The 21,300-nt window shown below is 38.0% G+C and overlaps 1 protein-coding gene across 2 annotated transcripts in view; it reads right to left on the reverse strand.

Annotated features, from left to right (window-relative positions):
- The window catches only part of LOC136702302 (1-phosphatidylinositol 4,5-bisphosphate phosphodiesterase beta-4-like), a 95,007-nt gene that overhangs the window by 27,361 nt on the left and 46,346 nt on the right, over positions 1–21,300 (reverse strand). The window contains exons 5-17 of one of the 2 annotated variants that reach the window (XM_066677306.1): positions 15,199–15,279; positions 12,528–12,587; positions 9,133–9,276; positions 6,943–7,022; positions 5,829–5,882; positions 5,579–5,660; positions 4,918–5,018; positions 4,441–4,498; positions 2,963–3,071; positions 2,219–2,429; positions 958–1,051; positions 555–634; positions 203–287 (exon numbers count right to left, since the gene is read on the reverse strand). In XM_066677306.1, coding sequence (XP_066533403.1) covers positions 203–287; positions 555–634; positions 958–1,051; positions 2,219–2,429; positions 2,963–3,071; positions 4,441–4,498; positions 4,918–5,018; positions 5,579–5,660; positions 5,829–5,882; positions 6,943–7,022; positions 9,133–9,276; positions 12,528–12,587; positions 15,199–15,279 — 1,239 coding nt within the window. Of the gene's footprint in view, positions 1–202; positions 288–554; positions 635–957; positions 1,052–2,218; positions 2,430–2,962; positions 3,072–4,440; positions 4,499–4,917; positions 5,019–5,578; positions 5,661–5,828; positions 5,883–6,942; positions 7,023–9,132; positions 9,277–12,527; positions 12,588–15,198; positions 15,280–21,300 lie in introns of those variants that run through there. The other variant, XM_066677307.1, reaches the window with a different exon arrangement.

Here is a 21,300-nt window from a genome sequence, read left to right on the forward strand (position 1 = left end):
CTTGAAAAAATGACATGTATTAATTTTCTCCATGCCAACACAGTTACTAAAGAATAAAAAAAAAAACATTAGACATTGTTCTGCAAATGTATTGCATACATTCTATTGTGAAAAAAAAACACATTACTAAACTTATGGCACATTGTATATTTTATGATTTCAAATATTTGCATACATGAAGCTTAGTAACAAGCTCACGTACAGGGAAGCCCTCCAGTGGCTGTTTGAGTAACAGATCTCCAAAGATGTCTTCACAGTACTTAGCCATCTTATACTGCTGAGGTTTACTGAAACAACAAGACATGATTAAACATAATCAAAAAAGCTACAAAAATAACATTTTCCTTAAAACTGGGTTTTTAGGTTTAATTTGCAGTGCCCTGCGTATGTTTTAAGATTCCATTATTATATTTCTTTCTGAAATATTACAATTTAAGCACATGTATATAGTCTATTACTACATGTAGATGTCTCTTTTATGTCTATTGTTCTTTTAATACAACAATGAGCCATGAATGTATTAGAAAAGAAGCACAGCACTGAGCTCAACTTACCTGCAGTGGTTTTCAAATGAGAGAATAACCGGATTTTCCGATGTCACAAAAGCTGTCTCTTTAATAGCTTGGATTACGTCCTGCGTAAACACACATGCAAATATCCTATTATTCATAATAATTTATTTACATAGTAAAATTAGATTATCCCTCCGACATCACTTTGGATACAATAAGAATTCTGAAATGAATTGAGCTGAAATATTTTCAATATTAACTGACTGTGACGTATTTTTTTAGCTTCTCTGTGTAATTGGATATCAATTTTTAGTAATTAACCACTTGCAACATACACAAAATATCAATCCTGGAATAGATACAAACCTAAATGTTCATAACATCTGAAAAGATTAAAGCTAGCTGCTATTTTCATGTGCATGGTTTGGAGTGCATGTAAACTCACTTTGAAGAGAATATCAGTGCACATGGCCTTCCCATGAGTGATAATGGGCTCTTGATCCTCACTCTTTCCATCCCAACAGTCCAGCTCCACACACCTGAAAACACAAAGCATCCATATTGAGAGTGTCAGCGCGAGAGAGAGAGAATAATGTAGGAATTAAACTGAACACTAACCACATTCATTCCTTTTAATAAACATGTATATTGTATGCATATACTTTTATTCTTATCAGCGTCCTTATCTGGGTTAAATATATGGTTATATAAATACAATATTTGTGATGTAACTTGGTCAGATATCCTACTGCTTACTGTGAACAATTATGATTTTCTAAAAGTTCGAATTCTCAAAAAAAAAAACAAAAAAAAAAAAACCTATTTTCAAATAAATAAATAAACAACATGAAGAAGAAAACCCCTCTTTAATCACTTTAAAGTGATGCATATACGGTTGTTATATTTACAGCAAAGACTTCAGACTTGTAGTTTGGTTCTCTTGGTGTGGGCCAAAAAGAAAATGAAACATTGTTACATACAGTCCCTGTTTGATTTGAGGTCACACTGCCAAACATATGACCGAAACACAGCGAGTAAAAAAGTGACACGTTGCACGTCTGATTTATTTTACAAACTGGAAACACAGTGAGAGGTGGTAAAATACATAAAGGAGTCAAAACAGCATCAGAAATTCCTCCACTGTCCAAACCTGAAAAGAGCCACTAGAGAGAAGCCGTTTGGAGGTCTTTCACTATTGGTTTTAAATGCACTCTGTTCCCTCGTGGCATGATTATTGTTACATCTTAAGATATCATGTCCTGTGTCTGGTTCATTCAAATGCCTTTGGTCTGTATTGCGTTAACACTTGAAACGTTTGTTTAGACACTGATCAAGACCCACCTGCTCAGATGATCTCACTCACACTTCCTCTAACAAGCTGCACTACAAGAGCAATCGCAGCAGGGTTCGCTTTAATCAAACCAAAACAGACAAGCCTGAACACCCGTAAGACTTCATACAAGGGCGCAAAGAGCCGGTGCATATACAGTTTCCTAGTTTACATGGTTACATATTTTAATTATCTGGTAAACAAAGTCAGTGTGTAGTGATGTGCTGTGTCTTAAAATAAGAGTTCTTTATTATTATAATTTTTTTAGTTGTCTACAGTTTGTCTCTCCAGGTTTGTACGAGGAACGTTCTGCATTATGTAATGCTGTAATGACGAGGCGCATTTCCACACACGTTAAAAACACAGCTGTGCTTGCCTGCACCCTGAGAGCAACACTTGTCTGTACATTTCCACAGAGGATTTGCCTCCAAACTGTCTGCCAGTCAGGTATGTGTTATGTGAAGAGCTGATGAAGTAGTGAGCCAACGGCTGGTCCATATCCTGACACAGATCCAGACGGTCCAGAAACACAGGGGCATTCTCATCAGACATCAGATACCGACAAAAACCATCACTGGACATGCGGCCTGCAGCAGGGGAAATGGAAAAGCATCGTCATAGAGGCACTTGGAACTTATGTTTGTGAGGTTCTGTGATGTTGGATGATCCCAGAACTATGGAATGGTGCTCCATAATACTTGGAAAGCATCTCACTGCTCTAAAGCCCATTTCTAGGGCATTCTTGCTAACAGAACATTTTTAAAAAATAAATGTCAGCTTTAAAACTACTATAAAGTAAGATAAGTTAACATTTGCAACGATTAAGTTTTACCACAAGATGGCAGCATATTATCACTTAATCTGCTCACTAACAGAGGACTCAATTGGCCTGTATGTGGGAGTGTTTATCAAACTTGCCCTCAGGAAGCCCAAACCCTGTTTTGTGCATCCTAACCCAGAACATTTAGGAATGGTGCAAATGTAGGGAGTGTCTGAATGATCCTGGGATCAATTTTAAAACCAGACTGACCATGTTGTTATGTATCTCTCTCATCTGTGCCTCTTTTAGACTTACAAAAAAAAAAAAAAATCTGCTCTACGACAATCCTCATGAATTCACCTTTCTTTTTCAGGTCCTCGTCTCGCTCATACTTCTCGATGATCTGCATGACTCGTTTGGGGTCATAAAAGGGGAAAAGGATCTCATTCAGCCTGGGATCCCGCTGATTCTACACAGAGCAAGGAGCAGCCTTATTAGTGTGGTCCTCTCAAGCATGAGCTCAAAGACAGAACATCATCATCACCTGCCTTCACGAATCATTAAGCTCATTTATGACCTTAAAAGGTAGTGCTTTATACACTGCATGAATGGCATAAACCTTCTACATCTAAGTCAAGTGCATTGGTTAGCTGCTTTTTTTAAACAAAACTGTCAGGCAAAGTGTACTTGGCCAAAGCGCAGACACATATCTAGACACATGAGGTTTGGAAGGAGGAAGCATAACCAACACTTAAAGCAATAATTTAACAAATAAAAGCAAAGTTAGAAAAGTTTTGCCCTAACCCCACGTGTAGTCACAGATATTTGGTGTCCGAAATTTGTTTCTTCAATTTGTACTTGAGCTTTAGTGCAATAAATTCATAAAATTAAATAAATTAACAATAAGGGGCTAAATTAATATTTTAACATATCTCTCAAATGTGAAAAAAATAAAGTAAAATAAACAGAACACAGATGACAATGAGCTGTTCAGAGGTCTCAAGATTAGCTTATGATATAAAACATAGGTTAACCTTATTTATGGTCATTTAAAAAGACTGAAACAGTGTGTTGCATATCTAATATAGCAGCAGCAATCATCAGTAAGCCTGAATTTTTTTTTTCATTTAGATTTAGGGCTAACTAGCACAATGAAGTAATCAAATATTTTTACATGTATTTACATAATTCAACACAGTTTGAGGTAAGTGTGTGAAGATTCAGACACAAAGTGGATGGTTACAAATGTACAGAATGCTGTGTTGGGTTGTGCGTGAAAGGCTAGAGGGTATAAGCTGCCATTACTTGTTAGAAACACTAGGCTCATAGCTCCAGTTCAAATTTAAAGAAGTAAACTTTGGACAGCAACATGTATTTGCTGATCAGTTATATTTGTGCTAAAATGGTGTAGATCTGAGGTTTGGCCAAACTATTACTTTAACACATCCAGTAAATGCAGGGAGGGAGGAAAGCTCGGTGGTTCTGCTCAGAGAGACATGGAGTAAAGCTGACACACTGCCAATGACCTGGATCTACAGGAACTCATTTCACCCATACTCAGAGGCACAAGAACCTGTGCACTTACTGTGACAAAGTCTAAAGCGCATGCACACACAGGCAGAAAGAAGGCAAACACACACACACACACACACACACACACAAAGGAAAAGCGGGCAGTATCTGGAACAATGGGCCAGCACGATCCTAAAGGTAGCCATGGTTACATAACACAGGACAGCGGGATTGGCTAAGAGGTAGTGAAGGAGTGGGGCATGCAGATGCAAGGGAAGCTGGGTAAGCAGTCAAACAGAGAAGTTAATGAATGATAAAGAGCTTACTTCATTCAGAAAGCTGACTAACTGGTCTACAGTTAAATAATCAGTTTTGTCCCCATTGCTGCAAAGAAATTAATTAGGAGAAAACGGTTACATTAACAAGAACAAAATAATTAATGATAAAGAATGAAGAGCGGATTAGACATTACGACTGTCCTCGTACACGCAGTGTGGCTAAAACATATTCTTAAACCCCTTTCTTTAATGTTAGTTGAAACATTAAATGTTAATGTTTAAAAGTCGAAGCGGTTAGGTTCCCTCAAGGGGGTTAGCATAGCCTTTTAATGCTAAATACAGAGATATGCCGTTATTAATTCAACCTCGCAAGCGTAGTAACAAGCCGTCACTGTAAACCAAAATAAGACTGACGAATGTTTAAGACCACAACACAGAAAAGGGAAATAATTCTACTTGGCAGTCAACATCTTCACAAATCAGCACAATTACTGTGTTTTCCTCAGGCTTTTGGTTCAGACGTACATCTTTTTGAAGAGTTCTTCGATATCTGTGCGTGGACATATTTTCTGCGTCAGGGCATAAAAGACGTCAAAGGTGAACACTGAATGATCAATTTCATCATTCTGAAAAATAAATAAATAAATAGGAAATTAGAATGCTTCAAAAAGGTGTTGTAAAATCTGGCTCTACAGAACAATAATGGAATGCATGTACATTGAAAAACACACTGAATATATTTATGACATTAATCATTTAAATGTGAATAAAACAAGAGCGCTAAGGAATATATTACAGTTTTAAACTCCCATTTTCTCCGAAACTCAATTTGCCTTTGACTGTCCCCTTCCTTATGCAAGTGGATTATTTTATACCTAATCTCCTCCGAAACAGCTCCTGAAATAATAACCTGCATTTTATTGGCATGATGATGGAATGTAAATAAATTAAAGAATATTTCTAAATTTTGCAAAGCACTATATAATATATCAACATGATTATTACCAAATTAATTAATAATTAAAAAAAATACATTTGTCTCACTGTTTTTTATATTTTATAGGAAATGGTAGACACATTTAAGATCAGTACAACGACATCAGGCATCAGTACAACTCTTTTTGTGTGCGTAACACTCTGTATGAAGGTTAGATTTCAGTGGCAATGAAGCAGAACATCCTCTCACCTTCCCACTGGGCAGGCCAAGCTCTTTAAGAGCCTGGAATATCCCCTTCTCTGTTTTGCCAGAGCCAAAAGTCCTTGTGATGCTGCAGTAAAGAACAGGAACATGTACCACCAGATCATCTTTAATACAGACCTGCTTCATTTAATTTGTCTAATAATTTCAGTGACCTCACTAAAGCTCTTATTACACAAGATCAGTGAGGCTGAACGAGCCAGCCCAGAACGAACAGATGTGTATGTGCAGAACTTACCCTCTGACTGGGATTTTTCCATTGACATTGGTCAGAAAGGACAGTTTCATCCAGCTAAAAAAGGATTAAAAATACAATGTCACAGTTCAGCGGGCATGTCTTGTGTCACTTACACACTTAGATCGTCATCTGAAACCTAAAAGCTTTCATTACGCCATGCTATCTAAATAACAAAGGAATAATGGTTTTCACATTTGTCTCATCTTTTAGACGAGTAGATCTGATTAGGGCATTTCTAGAGGCTGAGGACAGCTGGCAGCACAGCCATGAAAAGGTCAAGAATACATTTCTAACCAGGTCTATATTAGTGATCGACAGCTAGAAACCACAAACAGGGAAACACAAGCAGGCTGATTTTTATGGCTTTCAAGTATATTTAATTACAATATTGCTTAAAAAGAAGGTTAACTTTAAGCTGCTCATAGTGTACACTTGTTTAATGGATACTGATGTTAGATGTTAATGGTGACGGAAGAAAAAAAAGCAGCCATAATATGCTCTGTCTTGGACAGCCATATTTAATGAGATTTATTTTATTTCCCATAAATATAAAATGGGTAAACACTGACTAAACTGGCTGTCACTGAATACTTCCTGCTAAGTGCTGCTCAAATGAACTTCAGAGTGTGAAGAGAACAACTCTGCGCTTAAAATGGACACAGAGCTGCTCTTCTTCTTTTGTTTATGTTTCATGGGCAAATTTATACGTCCTGACTTTGTGTTTACTTTTCCAAAACTTGTTGCGTTTGGAAAAAAAAAAAAAGATTTATAATGTAATTGCCAAAAGGGATGCAATGACTGGTGTATCAAAAACTAGTTTTTCAGTGCTTCCCATGATGAGCTGAGTGTGCAAAGAGGGACTGAGCCTTACATTATGCAAATGACTATTTCCCAAATGACTACATCAAGCAAATGAGTCAAACTGTGTAGTATGTAATTAGACTACTGTAAAAGTAATCAATTTCAACATACAATACTGGAAGTAGGATACATTTTTAAAATGAGGTTTCCATGAAAATAATTTCATTGCCTTTACAACCACTGTAAGCAGTGCAGTATTCTTGCAACATTTCTAATCCCTGTGCATGAAAAGTGGCCATAAGTGGCTACTTACTGCTTCTTAAGACAGGTCATCGGACACACATTGTTGGCCTTGAAGTTGTGAATGACTGATTTCAGCCCCTCTAGCCATTTCTATGAGCAAGTAAACACAAGCATGAATTAGACAAGACAGATGCCGTTGTGAAGTAAACACAGCTTTGTGTCTGTCAATGAAAACACAAACACAACAAGAGGGGATATTTGGTGAGGAAGAGGGAAAATAAACCATGAGCACGAGGTTTGTGTATACAGGCTTCCACAGGCAGAGCTTCTGCTTGTGTTATGCGTGAAGGACAGATGAATGTCCTTGAGAAAGGTTCCTGCCTGTGGACTAGCACAGTAACATTTTAAACCACTTTAAAGCAAAACCATGATGTGGTTAATATGTTCCTGTCTGCAAATAATAGTACTCCAAAGAATAGTGCTGCTCAATATTGCATAACACACAGTATTGAACAGCACTCATTTGCCAGATACAATCGCTATACAAAGATGCGATGAATGACATAAGTAGCACTTGACTTCATTATTTTAAATAACAAAGGAATCATATTATTTGCAGCAGACATGTGCTTTCACTGTGCTTTACAGCTTGTCTGTGACCTTAGGGCACTGTGTGTTATTGCCCTTCAGAATGGAACTAATGTCACGTGACTCTTCTTCCCAAAATAACAGGCCATAAACAATATGTATAATTCATTTCATAGAAGTCAGGCATGCCGAGAGACTTGTCTGTTGAGATGTCTGTAAGTCTATTGCCACTATTCTTCTCCAATGTCCACCAGATGGTGCTGAGCTTTGGACGCAGACCCTGTCGGACATCAATCGGTGGGCCATAAGCAGAGTGGATTACACTGAAAGAGGTATTCCTCCTGCGTGAGCTGTGCTAACCCCGAGCTGCCTTTGTAAAAGCCCCTCTCTGCGCTCATACTGCCTGTGGCTCAGAGCCAGCCATGTCAGTGTAAGCCTCTGGCTGCTGCTCCATGCAGGCCATGCAGCCAGAGCACAATGTAAGTGCAAACAGCACAAACAAAGCCCCTGCCAGAGACCTTCCATCCAGCTACTGTGCTCTGTCTGTGTGACTGTTCTACTCTACAGACCAATAAATTATGGAAGCAAGCACTAATTTTTCCAAAGTTTCAAAAACAATTTACAATTCGCCAAGAAACAATATATTTAATGACATCTGTGTATCCAAAATGGTCTTCCAAAATATCACATTCTTTTGCAGTGATGTACCCTTACTGTACACCGTCATGCGTTTTGTTATTAACAATAAACCATACACTGAGTGTTTGTTTTTTAATTATTCATAAAGTCCTACTTTTACATGCCTTATATGGTCAATTTGAGCATCAGAAGAATTACATCTGCATGATTAAAATGAATATATTTACTGTTTTAGGGTGTTTTTTTAGTGTCTTATTTAGTGCTGTAAAGACAATCTCATGTTAGAAAGAGTGCTGTACAATTTGTAATTTATCGGTCACCCTCAGAGTATAAGTATCTGTATCTTAAGAACTGTGCAAACAAACCATATTATATCAAGTGCCATGTGTAAGATGTAATCTAACTTGCAGAAACTTAGCATTTAGAACTAGCATTGCATGGCTCAAACTACCACATGTAGTACAAACAACTTAACCACTCTGCTATACTTGCACTTGTAATGCTCACATACATGCACCACTCAAAAATCTTTAATTAGTAGCAGATAATGCTTTAACAATCTTGTAAAGTGGGTTTTATGACAACAAACCTGAGTCACCATAAGAAGATCTAAAGGAAGTAAATGGATATGTACTTGTTTTGTCAAACTCTGTCAAAATTTAAAAAATTAAACAGGTTTTGTCGATTTATATGGAAAGGGCAGTCAAGTGTTTAGGAAACAAAGTTCTTGAAATTATTTATCTTGACTGTAATTACATATACTCCTTTTGGTGTGTGTGTGTGTGTGAGGAATGAGCTCCTTCAGGGTCTGGCCTAATTCAGGCCCTGATTATCTATGCAGAAGATCTATGTTGAAATTCAGGCATGGCTCGAACTCAGCTAGCATTAAGGGCAGTGGTTACTTTAGCAGAGCCTTTCTCCATTACTTTAATACTTCATTTAATGCTCCCAAATCACCCACTGTTGACACATCTGTCACTGCAGGCTAGTCAACCCAGAGATTTCCAGGGTAATGTCCTGTAGGAGCAGTTACCTTGGCGGTGTCTGCGCTGTCTGCCACCATGTACATGAAGCTGAGGTTGACCAGGTCAGGGCCACTGCACACGCAGATGATGCAGCCCTCCAAATCTGCCTCTGTCTTTCCTGCTGCCTCCAGACATGTCAGGATCTTTGAGTCCTGAGCCAGCCCAGAGGTTAAAAAAAAGAAAAGAAAACATGTTGGAGCTGTTAAAGACCATCAAACAATTCAGCACAATGCAACCAACACATTCAGTTTACATGCAGCGTCTTGCCATTTAAATATTAAATATTTATGTGTGAATTCCGTGTTTCCTTATCTGCTTTTCACATGCTACTGGTTAAAGCAAATATTTAGGCCTAGTTTTAATACAGAGAAGGCTTCTTCCGTTTACTCCTACAGTGTTCTGTGCCTGGTTAAACAATATACAGTTCTTTGACAAATTAGAGATCCCCTATTATTTAATTTCCATTCAAACTATCTTAAATATTTTCAATGACCACTGACCATGAACAACAGTGAAAGAGTGCTAACAATATGTGCTAAGTAACAAATGGAAAACTATGGAAAACTATAATTGTACACCTACAAAGGGCACCTGTATATGGTAAGTGGTCTTTTTTAATGTTGTGGCTGATCTGTGTATACTCTGAAGATAGAAAACTTTACATAAAATTATTATAGATCAGAATTAGGACTAGACCCTGTCTGGGAAACTCACCCTATAGGCTAATGTGCAAATTCACACTTCCTCATTCTTATCTACATACCTTAACATCTAGTGTCTTACTTGGTAATCCATAATAGATGTTAAACAGTTCTGAATTCTTATACAAAGATGTGTTCAAATGGTTATCTCTGGGAAATTCAGTTCTGTGAGCATTAAAGGGAAGATAGTAATGGTGTTTCTGTACATTTTCCAGATGGATAGATTTGTCTGACAATAGGGATCGTTTTTCTTGTATTAATCCTAAGCAAAAAATAAGGCTTATCACATACATCAGACTCATTAGTTGATTACCTGTAAAAACATTGCATAAAAGTTGGAAATTATAGATTAAATATTTGAACTAGAACCTTTGATAAAACACAGAATATTTTCCATACATATGTTATATGGCCAAAACTTAGTAAACACATTCTCAGCCAACAATCCTTTTGAACATATATAGTTGGTCCCCTTTGCTGCAATAACAGTTTGTACATTGGGAAGGCATTAGAAAAGATATTACAGCATTACTGTGAGGATTTAAGTGCACTGAAAGTGGCCAGAACAGCATTAGTGAAATCAGGAACTAAAGGTGTGTGACAAGTCCTGTATTCTAAAAGCCACTCTTAACTGTTTCTAAACGGTGCTCCATCACTTCAGAGAATTCAATTCCACTACTCCACAGCCCAATCTCGGGGCTTTAATACCCCTCTAGCTTATTCATCGCAATGAGCATGGTGTCCATAAGCTTGTATGCAACTGCTCCAGAGTTTCATGATTTTCTACTGAGAAAAAAAAAGCAGTAAATGCTCGAATGGAAAATTATATATATTTCAAATCATTGAATATATAGTGTATTTTTTAAGTGCTACTCATAAAATCATATTCTGAACATTTAAGTTCAAGTCAGGTGACATGATGTCAAGCAGAACTGATTTAAAAATTCGCCTTTGTCTTGCAGTCTTTGGATGTATCTATACCTAATCCGTTTGCAGTCTGAATTCACTGGTTGTATATGTAACTGCCCTGTCCATGAATGTATCATGAAGCCAGATATAAGCAAACCCGGAATCTTGAAGGTGCAAGAGGAAGGGAGGCAGAGCTGTTGGTGTTGCTCTTGAAAACTGTAGAGATTAAGCCTGTGTTCTTGATCAGCAGATCAAATCAACTGCGATGCTTTTGCAAATTTAATACTCCCAAGACCCTGTGTTCCCACAGTCTGTCAAAACTGCATAATGAAATAACTTACTGGTGTCAAATTCATTTAATGACGGGTTTCAAAACTCACAGTCTTCAATCTGCCAAGTAAACAATGTGCATTTCCAATCTGCTGAGTGTCTAGGAATGTGACATAGAAATTGAAGAGTGCAAGTCCATTAATTCTTTCTTAACGCTTTGCTATTGAGCTAGCAAAACAATAGAGCTTTTTAATTGTGTAATCTACTTAGGAATACAATAGAAATGAGACACACATTTAAGTCATATACAGTGACAGACAATGGCTCATGATCTGCCTTTGTTCTGATGTTTATGGACTGTTTGCTGGCAGAATGACAGCACAAGGGAACACCTCCCTGTCTGCAAACACCACCTCCTAATGCATTCCTGTGATGAACCCAGCATACATACAAATACACCCACACGTTATAAACCATCTGTAAAGCAAATATATGTCTAACACTTCTCCTGAAGGGTGGGATTATCCATTATTCAAGTCCATATAATGAAAGGCATATATTAGAAAATAATAGAAAGAGCCAAATACTGAGATGAGACAATATTTAAAGCTCAGAGAACATAGTAAATTATATTTTGTAACTGATAAACTAATTTAATCTGGTATTATGGTGCTAGAAAGCAAGAATCTATGAAGACATGTCTGAATCACCCTTGCTTGTGAACGACTGAGCCTTTCGGGTATGCTCCCTTTTTACCCAGTCCCCTTTCCAATTAACCTGTGCACCTGTGGAATGTTCCAAACAGGTGTTTTTTGAGCATTCCTCAACTTTCCCACTTTCGCATTTTGTTGTCCCTGTCCCAACTCTTCTGGAACATGTTTCAGGCCTCATTCAAAATGACTAAATATTTGCAAAAAAAACTAAGTTTATCCGTTTGAACATTAAATATCTTGTATTTGTAGTGTATTCAACTGAATATATGTTGAAAATATTTGCAAATCATCATATTCTGTTTTTATTTATGTTTTACACAACTTCATAGCCCTTCTGTGGTAAAACGCTCACAGTACGGTACATCTGTAGCAGCAAAGTAAAATTCTGTATAGTAATTTTAATAATAATTTCCAGCAAAAGATGAGTGATTTCAGTATTGAAACTCTGGCACCTAGAACCTTTCAATAGGTTCTTGCACTAATGGATGTATTCCCAGACAGGGACTAAGTCTATTCCTGAACTATACAGCATATTCATTTATGATTTTACACTGAAAAGAGGATATAGTCTGGGACTAAGCTAAACCCTGTCTGGGAAACCAACCCTAAGAATGTAGCATTTTGAATATTTGAACAATTTAAGAGAAAACTTTGAAGTGAAAGTTTAATCATCAAATTATCAGGTATATTTAAGAAGAAAATGGGTAATTATGTTAATATGTTATATCCAACCAGCAAATGAATATTAAAGAAATCTCAGAACAATATATGGGGAACATTTACAATGAAATTACTTTTTATACGTCTCACCTTTGGCACTGCTCCAACACGGACACTGTTTATCAGGGAACATTCGAGAACTTGGCCTTCCTGCAAGGAAAGACAAATGAAAAGAGCAATGCTCACATCACATTTCAAGACTCTGTAGTAAAGCTAAAAGAGGGGAAGCAATTTGATTAGAGGGAAGCTAGATCCTGTTACACATTAGATAGATTACTCAGACTGTAATAGTGATGCCAGTGGAACACATACTTCTTCTGTACCACACATATTGTGCTGTTAGCATTGTAATCTTATATTTCTGGACAATGCAGTAAGCTCTCCATATTTTTAATTTGCTTTTTGGAACTCTAGCTTTGGGTCTTTCAAAGCTGGTTCACCCTGCGGATGTGGAACTCTCAGATACAAAAGGGCCGACTGTATATGCCTGAATATGAAAAGCTTTCAGACATTAACCCCAATGCAGTTAACATCAGCAAGAACAATAGCATGTTGTAACTGTTGATTAATTCTTTCTCAGTCATGAAGAATGGCATCACAAGTGTTGACTTTCTATTAATACCATATATAAAAGAACATTATAAAAATGCTATTGAAACAAGCAGCTTGCATGTGTTCATTTTCTTGAACCCTTACTAATCTAAAAAAAACAAACAAAAAAACAACAACAACAACAACAAAAACAAAAAAAGAAAACTTTTGCAATATTTTCACTAACTTAATTGAAACATATAAATACAAACAAATTTGCAGAATGTGAGGCCTGGCTGTGTCTTCCTGAAATAACCATGGACTTCTTGGGAAAATATAATCACCATGGTAATAGCATATGTCAGTGGTTCTCAGACTAATTAAGGAATTTATTCATAACTGAAAATCTAAAGTTTTTATGTATAAATTGCATAATGTTTCAGTTTTCATAATTATGCCCCAATAAAATTGATTTGTGTTGTACAAAAATACAACATGTTACGCACACTCTAGTTGAATACATCTGTATGGGAATGGCGAGTGGGCGGGTGGGTATTGGTTGGGGGCAGCGTTCTTCCACTTCATTTCAAGGGAGGGAACGCAATCCCCCAGTTTTTTTAGAAACCTGTGTAAAGAAAGCCGAGTTTCAGTTGCTTACTGGATGTAAGCAAAGGCTAGAGAAAGACGTGAGCAATTTGGATTTTATTATAAAAAGGGCAAAGCAAAAACGAGAAAAACAAGCCGAGACCAAGCTTGAGAAATACACAGAAGCCCAGAAGGACTAAATTCAGAGGGAAAAATAGAGAAAAACTAAGAGAGAATTCTGTACACGGCTGAAGTAAAACGTGGCCGTTCTTCGCATCATCACAGCCCTAAAACAAGGTTTAACACAGCTCTAACCCTCCTTCACCTACTGCTACAAGCGCAAAGCTGCTGTGAGCACCTGCCCCAAGTGCCACACTGTTTCCCCTGGAGCCTATTACAGCACATACCTGATATGAAATTGAACTTTTCTTGTTTTTTATTCCTTTCAAAAAGCTTATTGCCCATACATTTTATATGTTCTCATAAATGTATAATTGTGTTTAAAACATTCAGTTTAGGCCTAGTGATTGTAGTCTCTCTATAATTTTTAGTAATATTTTAGATAATTTTGTGTTAAGCAACAAAAAACATTCATAAATTCAAGCAAGATTTTGCCTTATGCCCCTGGAACAGAGGAAGAAACAGGGGCGCACATGTTTCTGTGGTAAAAATCATAGGTGGTACTTGGAGGTTTTGGTTTGATAATGGGTGGAACTTGGTCTAAAAAGTTTGAGAACTACTGGCCTATGTCTTTCTAAAACCCCAATATATTCTTCCCATGATGTTCAACCGTACCCTGACAAATGGCGGCTTTGGACCTTTTTACTGCTAACTGTCTAGATGGCCAATAACTATCTGAAAAGTTCCATAATTGTGTTTGTAGAATAAATTATTTATAGAGGACATCCGCGGCACGGTGGCTTGGTGGTTAGCACGTTCGCCTCCCAGCGCTGGGATCTTGGGTTCAAGTCCCATCTGGGTGGAGTTTCCATGTTCTCCCCGTGTCTGCGTGGGTTTCCTCCGGGGGCTCCGGTTTCCTCCCACAGTCCCACAGGCTTCTCTAATAACTGTCCTGGTGTGTGAATGAATGTCTGTATGTGTGAGCCCAGATATGGATTGGCGCTCTGTCCTGGGTTAAACCCTAGTGCCCGATGCAGTCCTCCAGGTGGACGGTCGTTTCTGGTTGAGAGTACGCTGTGCGCGTTTGGCTGCCGCTTCTCGCCTGTGTGTGTGTGAATTGAGCGTTCTGAGCAGTGTAGATTGTAAAGCGTCCTTGGGTGTCTAGAAAAGCGCTATATAAGTGTAACAATAATAATAATAATAATAATAAAATCCGGGTAGGCTACGAACCCACCGTGACCCTGAACTGGATAAGCAGGTTCAGACAATGAATGAATGATTGAATGAATGTTATACCCCTTCCACAAGTTAACAGATACTTGGGGTTCTAATGGAATGTCTGTGAAATGCTTTTGTCTAAATACCACAATGATTATTTTCAGACATAGACAACAGCAATAATTGGATATTTTCTATATCAAGTTGATAAACTTAAAGAAACAATGTTATTTAAGAGCTTTTAAAATTTTTAAAGCTGTGAAAGTATGAAGCATGTAAAATATATAATGGCTAAAACTGTCATTACCTTTCCTTCACTTTTCCATGTGAGAAAGAAGCCAAATTCGTCCACTTTGAAAAGGCAGCTGGATTCAAATACAAACGGATCCTGTGGAACAGCAGAGTTGTTATTAATGGCTGGATGCCCATCAGTTCTAATTTACATGCCACATGCACACCAGTATAATACTGAAGAACAGTGCCAGGTTTGCACACAAGAATTTCAACAGTAGTAACTTATTCACAATTTATAATTTAAACACCCCCAAACATACTCAGACAAGTAATGACACAAATGTCCTGAGGGGAACAGACGCAAACAGCAGAAATACACACACAGACAGACACAGACACACACACACATAAAGATAAACATGAACGTCATCTCCTGGACACAAATAGTGGTTCCTTAGTGACTACATTCAAATCTCCTATCACTTTATATCTGGGCACACAGCCACGGCACTCCTGCAATACCCCTGACACAAATGTATGCATCAAACTCAATAATAATCTGAATTAATACTTGGAATAGAGGGCTTGAGTCAATTTGTGGTTTTCTGTAGCACTGTAGAAGCTCAGGCTACACTAGCACACATAGCATCAGTCAATTAGAGCAGGGATCCAGGGAGAATGAAGGATTGCAGGCAAATTGAGGGTCAGCAAGGTGAAGAAAGCAGTACAACAATATATTTATATTAAATAATTTAATAAGAATCAAAATCACAAGTAAAAAGATGCTGTTTGATTGTTTTCCTGTACCAGGCATCACTGAAGTACCACCAACAATTAATTGTAGGCAAAACAATTGTAAAGAGATTAAATTTGAATTAAAATAAGGTTTTATTCTAGTACCTTGTACCCCGAGTTCTTTGTCCCATGTGTTTCTTCAGTAACCATGCTAAAATTATAGGTTTAACAATGTTTTCAGTAAAACTTGAATTAATGATCAAATTAAGATATTTAATGTCCACATTAAATAAGATGTTCCAAGATCTTCCACAATATTTCATTAACTAGTGCTCTCACTAGATGCAATTAATCACAGTTTTAATAATTCTGCAATCCAGAGTCATTTAGTTGCATCACCAGAGGAACCCCATTGTTCTTTAGAGGTGATGTGACTCTTAAAAAAGCAGAATGAGTGAGTGAGTGTGTGTATGAGTGTGAGATCAGTGTTACTGAACAGAGCCCAGACCTTGTCACCCAGCAGGTGTGCCCTGCCTCCTAACAACATCCAACAGGGTCTGATGACACAAACCTAGCCTATAAAAGCATGGTGCTCAAAGACTCAAATGCTGAGACAACCAGTGAGTGTATTTGTACAAAAAATCCATGGTGACCCACTGTAGGCTTATCCCAGTGGCATTGTACACATTTAGTTTTGGGGCTGCAGAAGTGGGCCACCTTTGATTTCAACTTGGCTTGAGTTGAGGAGTGTATTAGTATTTAAAAGCAGCACTACATTGGACATGCAAGGATCTAAATGCAGCACTTGTTCCCAATTCCAGGCAGGTTCAGGAAATTAAGAACAATGTGAAAATAGAGTCTGTGAAAAGTTTTTTGTAGCATACTCTTCTGTCAGTGTTTCAGAAAAATAATGCCCCTTGTTTATTCTGCTTATCAAACAACCCTTATTTTTGAAGGCTTTCTTTGGCACATTCAAGAAACAAACATATCAGACTCTCTCGTGATATCCAGCTATTTCAGTATTTAGCTTTTTATTGCTTGCAATTCCAAAGAGCTTTTGGGACATTAGGGAGGTGAGTGTGAAAAGAGCACTGCAATTTCAACTAATTTCTGAATAAGCTCTGCTGTGAAAGTCTATTTATATACAGTTTCAATCTTGTGCCCATTCAAAGGTTCTTTGAATAAAGCTCATTTGAGTTAATATAGTAATTGTATGGCCATTAAAATAGAGCTGACTTTGCAAGGCCAAGATGACAAGAAAAGACTGAAATGAAACTTCTTTCAGTGTGGCAGGGTTTTGTAACAGGTAGTGTCACTGTCACACAGCTATAGCGTCTTGGGGTTGTAGGTTTGATGTGTTTTCCCTGTGTCTGTGTAGGTTTTCTCGGTGTGCTCCAGTTTCTTCCCACAATCCCAAAAAACACATGGATTGGCTTTTTTTTGTGTCCACAGGTGTGAGGGACTGTTAGTGGGTGATGCTCTGTGATGTACTGTCACTCAGTCCAGGGTGTGTTCCTGCCTCACAATCAGTGACTCTGTGTAGGCTCTGGACGCACTGTGATCGTAAACATGGTGAAACGGTTACAGAAAATGAATGAATAAAAAAAGGTTCTCTTTTTTTTTAGCAAAGCATGAAATTCCCACTTATCTTATGATGCATACAATGTCCTCAAAGTTCGATGATTCATTCTTTCAATTAGTTTAGACGGAAACTGGATACTGATGCAATTTCTATATCTTTTGAATGTGCTAATGAAAAAAGGAATTAATCAGAATTTTAATTTACCGAAAACTAGTCTGTGAGGTTTAGCATTGAGTGGTTTAATTAAATTAAATGTGAAAAAGCAAGAGCTCAATTTTCACAAGCTATTATCAAAATGAGTACTTCACTTGGTGTGTAAATGCTTTGTGATTTAAAGTTACTCTCCAATCTCTGTAAAAACTTCCAGAGTTTTGAATTCTGCTCTTATTATAAGAGTTGACAGGTAATCTAGAAACATATAATGTCATGTGAGGTAAGCTCTCTGCAGACGAATGCCCAAGGCTTTAGGGCACGTTTTAAAGAAGAAAGGGGAAAGTAGTCCTGAAAATGCCATTAGAGAGAACGTTTTCCAATATAATGCTTTCTACATCTTCATACTGCCCTTTTAGCTCTGTCTGATCTAGAACTAGTTCGTTTAGAAGTTGATAAGGATTTAATGCATAGTAAATTAACATGACCCAAGAAAGCATAACCACGCAGAGACCATTAAAATATAACACAATATTTGCAGTTGCAAGATCTATTTAGATTAGAATCAAGCTGTCATGGATTGAATTATACTATAACTGGTAAGACTCAACTGAAAATTATTTCTTGTGTAGTGCTGATATAAAAATATCTAACTTTGAGTCTGAAAATAGAAGGACTAAATTCATTTGGTCATTATACATTTTTTACTTTTACTGTAAAGACTGAAATACTGTTAACATAACACCAGAAGATATTTTAAGATGTTTCATTCAATGTTTCAAGTTTTGGATACAGGGTGGACCATTTATATGGATACACCTTAATAAAATGGGAAAGGTTGGTGATATTAACTTCCTGTTTGTGGCACATTAGTATATGGGAGGGGGGAAACTTTTCAAGATGGGAAGTGATCATGGTGGCCATTTTGAAGTCGGCCATTTTGGATCCAACTTTAGTTTTTTCAATGGGAAGAGGGTCATGTGACACATCAAACTTATTGGGAATTTCACAAGAAAAACAATGTGTGCTTCGTTTTAACGTAACTTTATTCTTTCATGAGTTATTTACAAGTTTCTGACCACTTATAAAATGTGTTTAAAGTGTTGCCCATTGTGTTGGATTGTCAATGCAACCCTCTTCTCCCACTTTTCACACATCGATAGCAACACCGCAGGAGAAATGCTAGCACAGGTTTCCAGTATCCGTAGTTTCCCCCCGCCCATATACTAATATGCCACAAACAGGAAGTTAATATCACCAATCATTCCCATTTTATTAAGGTGTATCCATATAAATGGCCCACCCTGTATATCATTTTAAGCTTTTGTAAGCCATATCATTTTAAGCTTTTGTATCAAATTGTACATATACAAATGCAATAATACTACAGCTGATATATTAAGATTCCACTAGCTTCCACAATGAAGGGGAAGTGCTGAGTGGTAAACAATGAAAAAGGCTTTGGAGGCTGGGAGACAGACAGGGCCTAAATGAAGCGATGTGCTTGTGTGCGTGTGATTGCTCAGAAGATCTCATACTGTTGTTCTGTGTGGAAACTCCTAAGGTTGAATGAGTGATAGATCAGAATGGGGAGCACTCCTTGTTTCTCTTCAAAGAAAGAGCGTCATGGCGCCAGCATGGAAATATGGATTGTGTAGCTGACAGATATTACCCATTTAATTACTTCAGTAAAAAGAGGAGAGCGAGGGAACAGAGGAGGCGGGATGTTTCCTGCTCCTTTTCTCTGAGGTATATACGGAGTGAGTCAGAGAAAAAAAGAAGAAAAAAAGGATGGCCCCCACGCCCACGCTTCAGAATATTCCTGCAGTAGTAAGGCAATTAGACGAGGTTGTGCCAGCAGTGGTCTGCTGGTGGTGAAGTGAGCCAGAGAGAAGAAATGAATCCAGTGCTCCGTTCACATCCTCTTCCCTCAGCTGAGCCACTTCACAGGCTCTAAGCTTTTTTGTATTTCCACTCCTGCTAATGCTTTCGCTGCTCAGAGTACTCCAGCCAGTCCTCTGTGTCACAGCTCTAGGTGAACCCATTTGCTTTGCAGATAAAATTGCCCGTGTGTGTAACACACAAGGATTACTCGAAAATGTTAATGGCCAAAACGCTAATAAACTTGAGTGTCATTAATGTAAGTGGCCACCCATGAGCAAAGATAATGAGCACAAGGCGAATGGTCTTTAAGGTACCGTTCGAAGCCAAGATGGAGTCTGGCTTCGTGGCTCCTCCGTCTGCTGCTCTGCAAGCACAAGATGAGCTGTAACTGTTCTCTATTAACTCCTCTTTTTATTTACATCCTCATTCCTGGGCTAAGCATCGGCAGTATTAATCAAGAGACATGTACCCTGCAGGGTAATTCAGTTAATGGGATCGCACTATACTTATTTTTTCATTACTCTTCTGCAATTCAATGAGATTTCATTCACTTTAAGATATCACTGCAGTCATTAGAGAATGTTATACCTTTGATTATTTTTGTTTTTATATTCAGCTGTCATTCACCCTGTGTGAATGTTTCTGTTAAATCAATCAAGATATTTTAAGATTTTATTTTACATTAATGGATGCTAAAGAAAGCTTTTCCACTGCATGGACTCTTCTTTACTCGACTTTTTTACTCGGCTGGTAAAATTATGCCATAGAGATTGAAATGGACAAAGGTTTCTTAGATTGTTAGCCCATGAAAAAAAGAAAATCAAGCAAGAGGTGGATGGGGAAGCAAGGAACGAAACAAATACACTGATGTGTGTATACTGGTGCATGGAGCAGTGTTCAGTCCCGAAACAAAAAGCTTCACACAATGAGTAAGCAGCGCTTAACATTACCACAATTGTTGTCCTACCCTCCTGTACATGTTACATAGTGAAGTTTCTGCAGTGATTTCTAAATCATTAAGATTTTGAAGCTGTCGCTTGGCAACTAGGACCTTCAGCTCCCTCCATAAGTTTTCTATGGGTCTGGAGGACCTTTTCTATTAAGGTCTGGAGACCAGCTAGGCCACTCCATGACCTTAATGTGCTTCTTTTTGAGCCACTCCTTTGTTGCCTTGGCTGTATGTTTTGGGTTATTGTCGTGCTGGAAAACCCAGCCACGAGCAATTTTTAATGTCCTGGCGGGGGGAAGGAGGTTGTCACTCAGGATTAAACGGTACACGACTCCATCCATTCTCCCATTGATGCGGTGAAGTAGTCCTATGCCTTTAGCAGAGAAACACCCCCAAAACATAATGTTTCCACCTACATGCTTGACAGTGGGGACGGTGTTCTTTGGGTCCTAGTCAGCATTTCTCTTTCTGTAAACACGGCAAGTTGAGTTAATGCCAAAGAGCTCAATATTTGTCTCATCTGACCACAGCACCTTCTCCCAATCACTCTCAGAATCATCCAGGTGTTCATTGGCAAACTTCAGACAGGTCTGCACACGCGTCTTCTTGAGCAGGGGGACCTCAGGGGTACTGCAGGATTTTAATCCATTATGGTATAATGTGTTACCAATGGTTATTTTGATGACTGTGGTCCCAACTGCCTTAAGATCATTAACAAGCTGTGCAGTTTTGGGGCTGATTTCACACCTTCCTCATGATCAAGGATACCCCACAAGGTGAGATTTTGCATGGAGCCCCAGATCGAGGGCGACTGACAGTCATTTTGTATTTCTTCTATTTTCTTACAATGGCACCAACAATTGTCTCCTTCTCAC

Source organism: Hoplias malabaricus, chromosome 7, assembly GCF_029633855.1.
Source record: "Hoplias malabaricus isolate fHopMal1 chromosome 7, fHopMal1.hap1, whole genome shotgun sequence".
In the NCBI taxonomy this organism is placed as follows: Eukaryota; Metazoa; Chordata; class Actinopteri; order Characiformes; family Erythrinidae; genus Hoplias; species Hoplias malabaricus.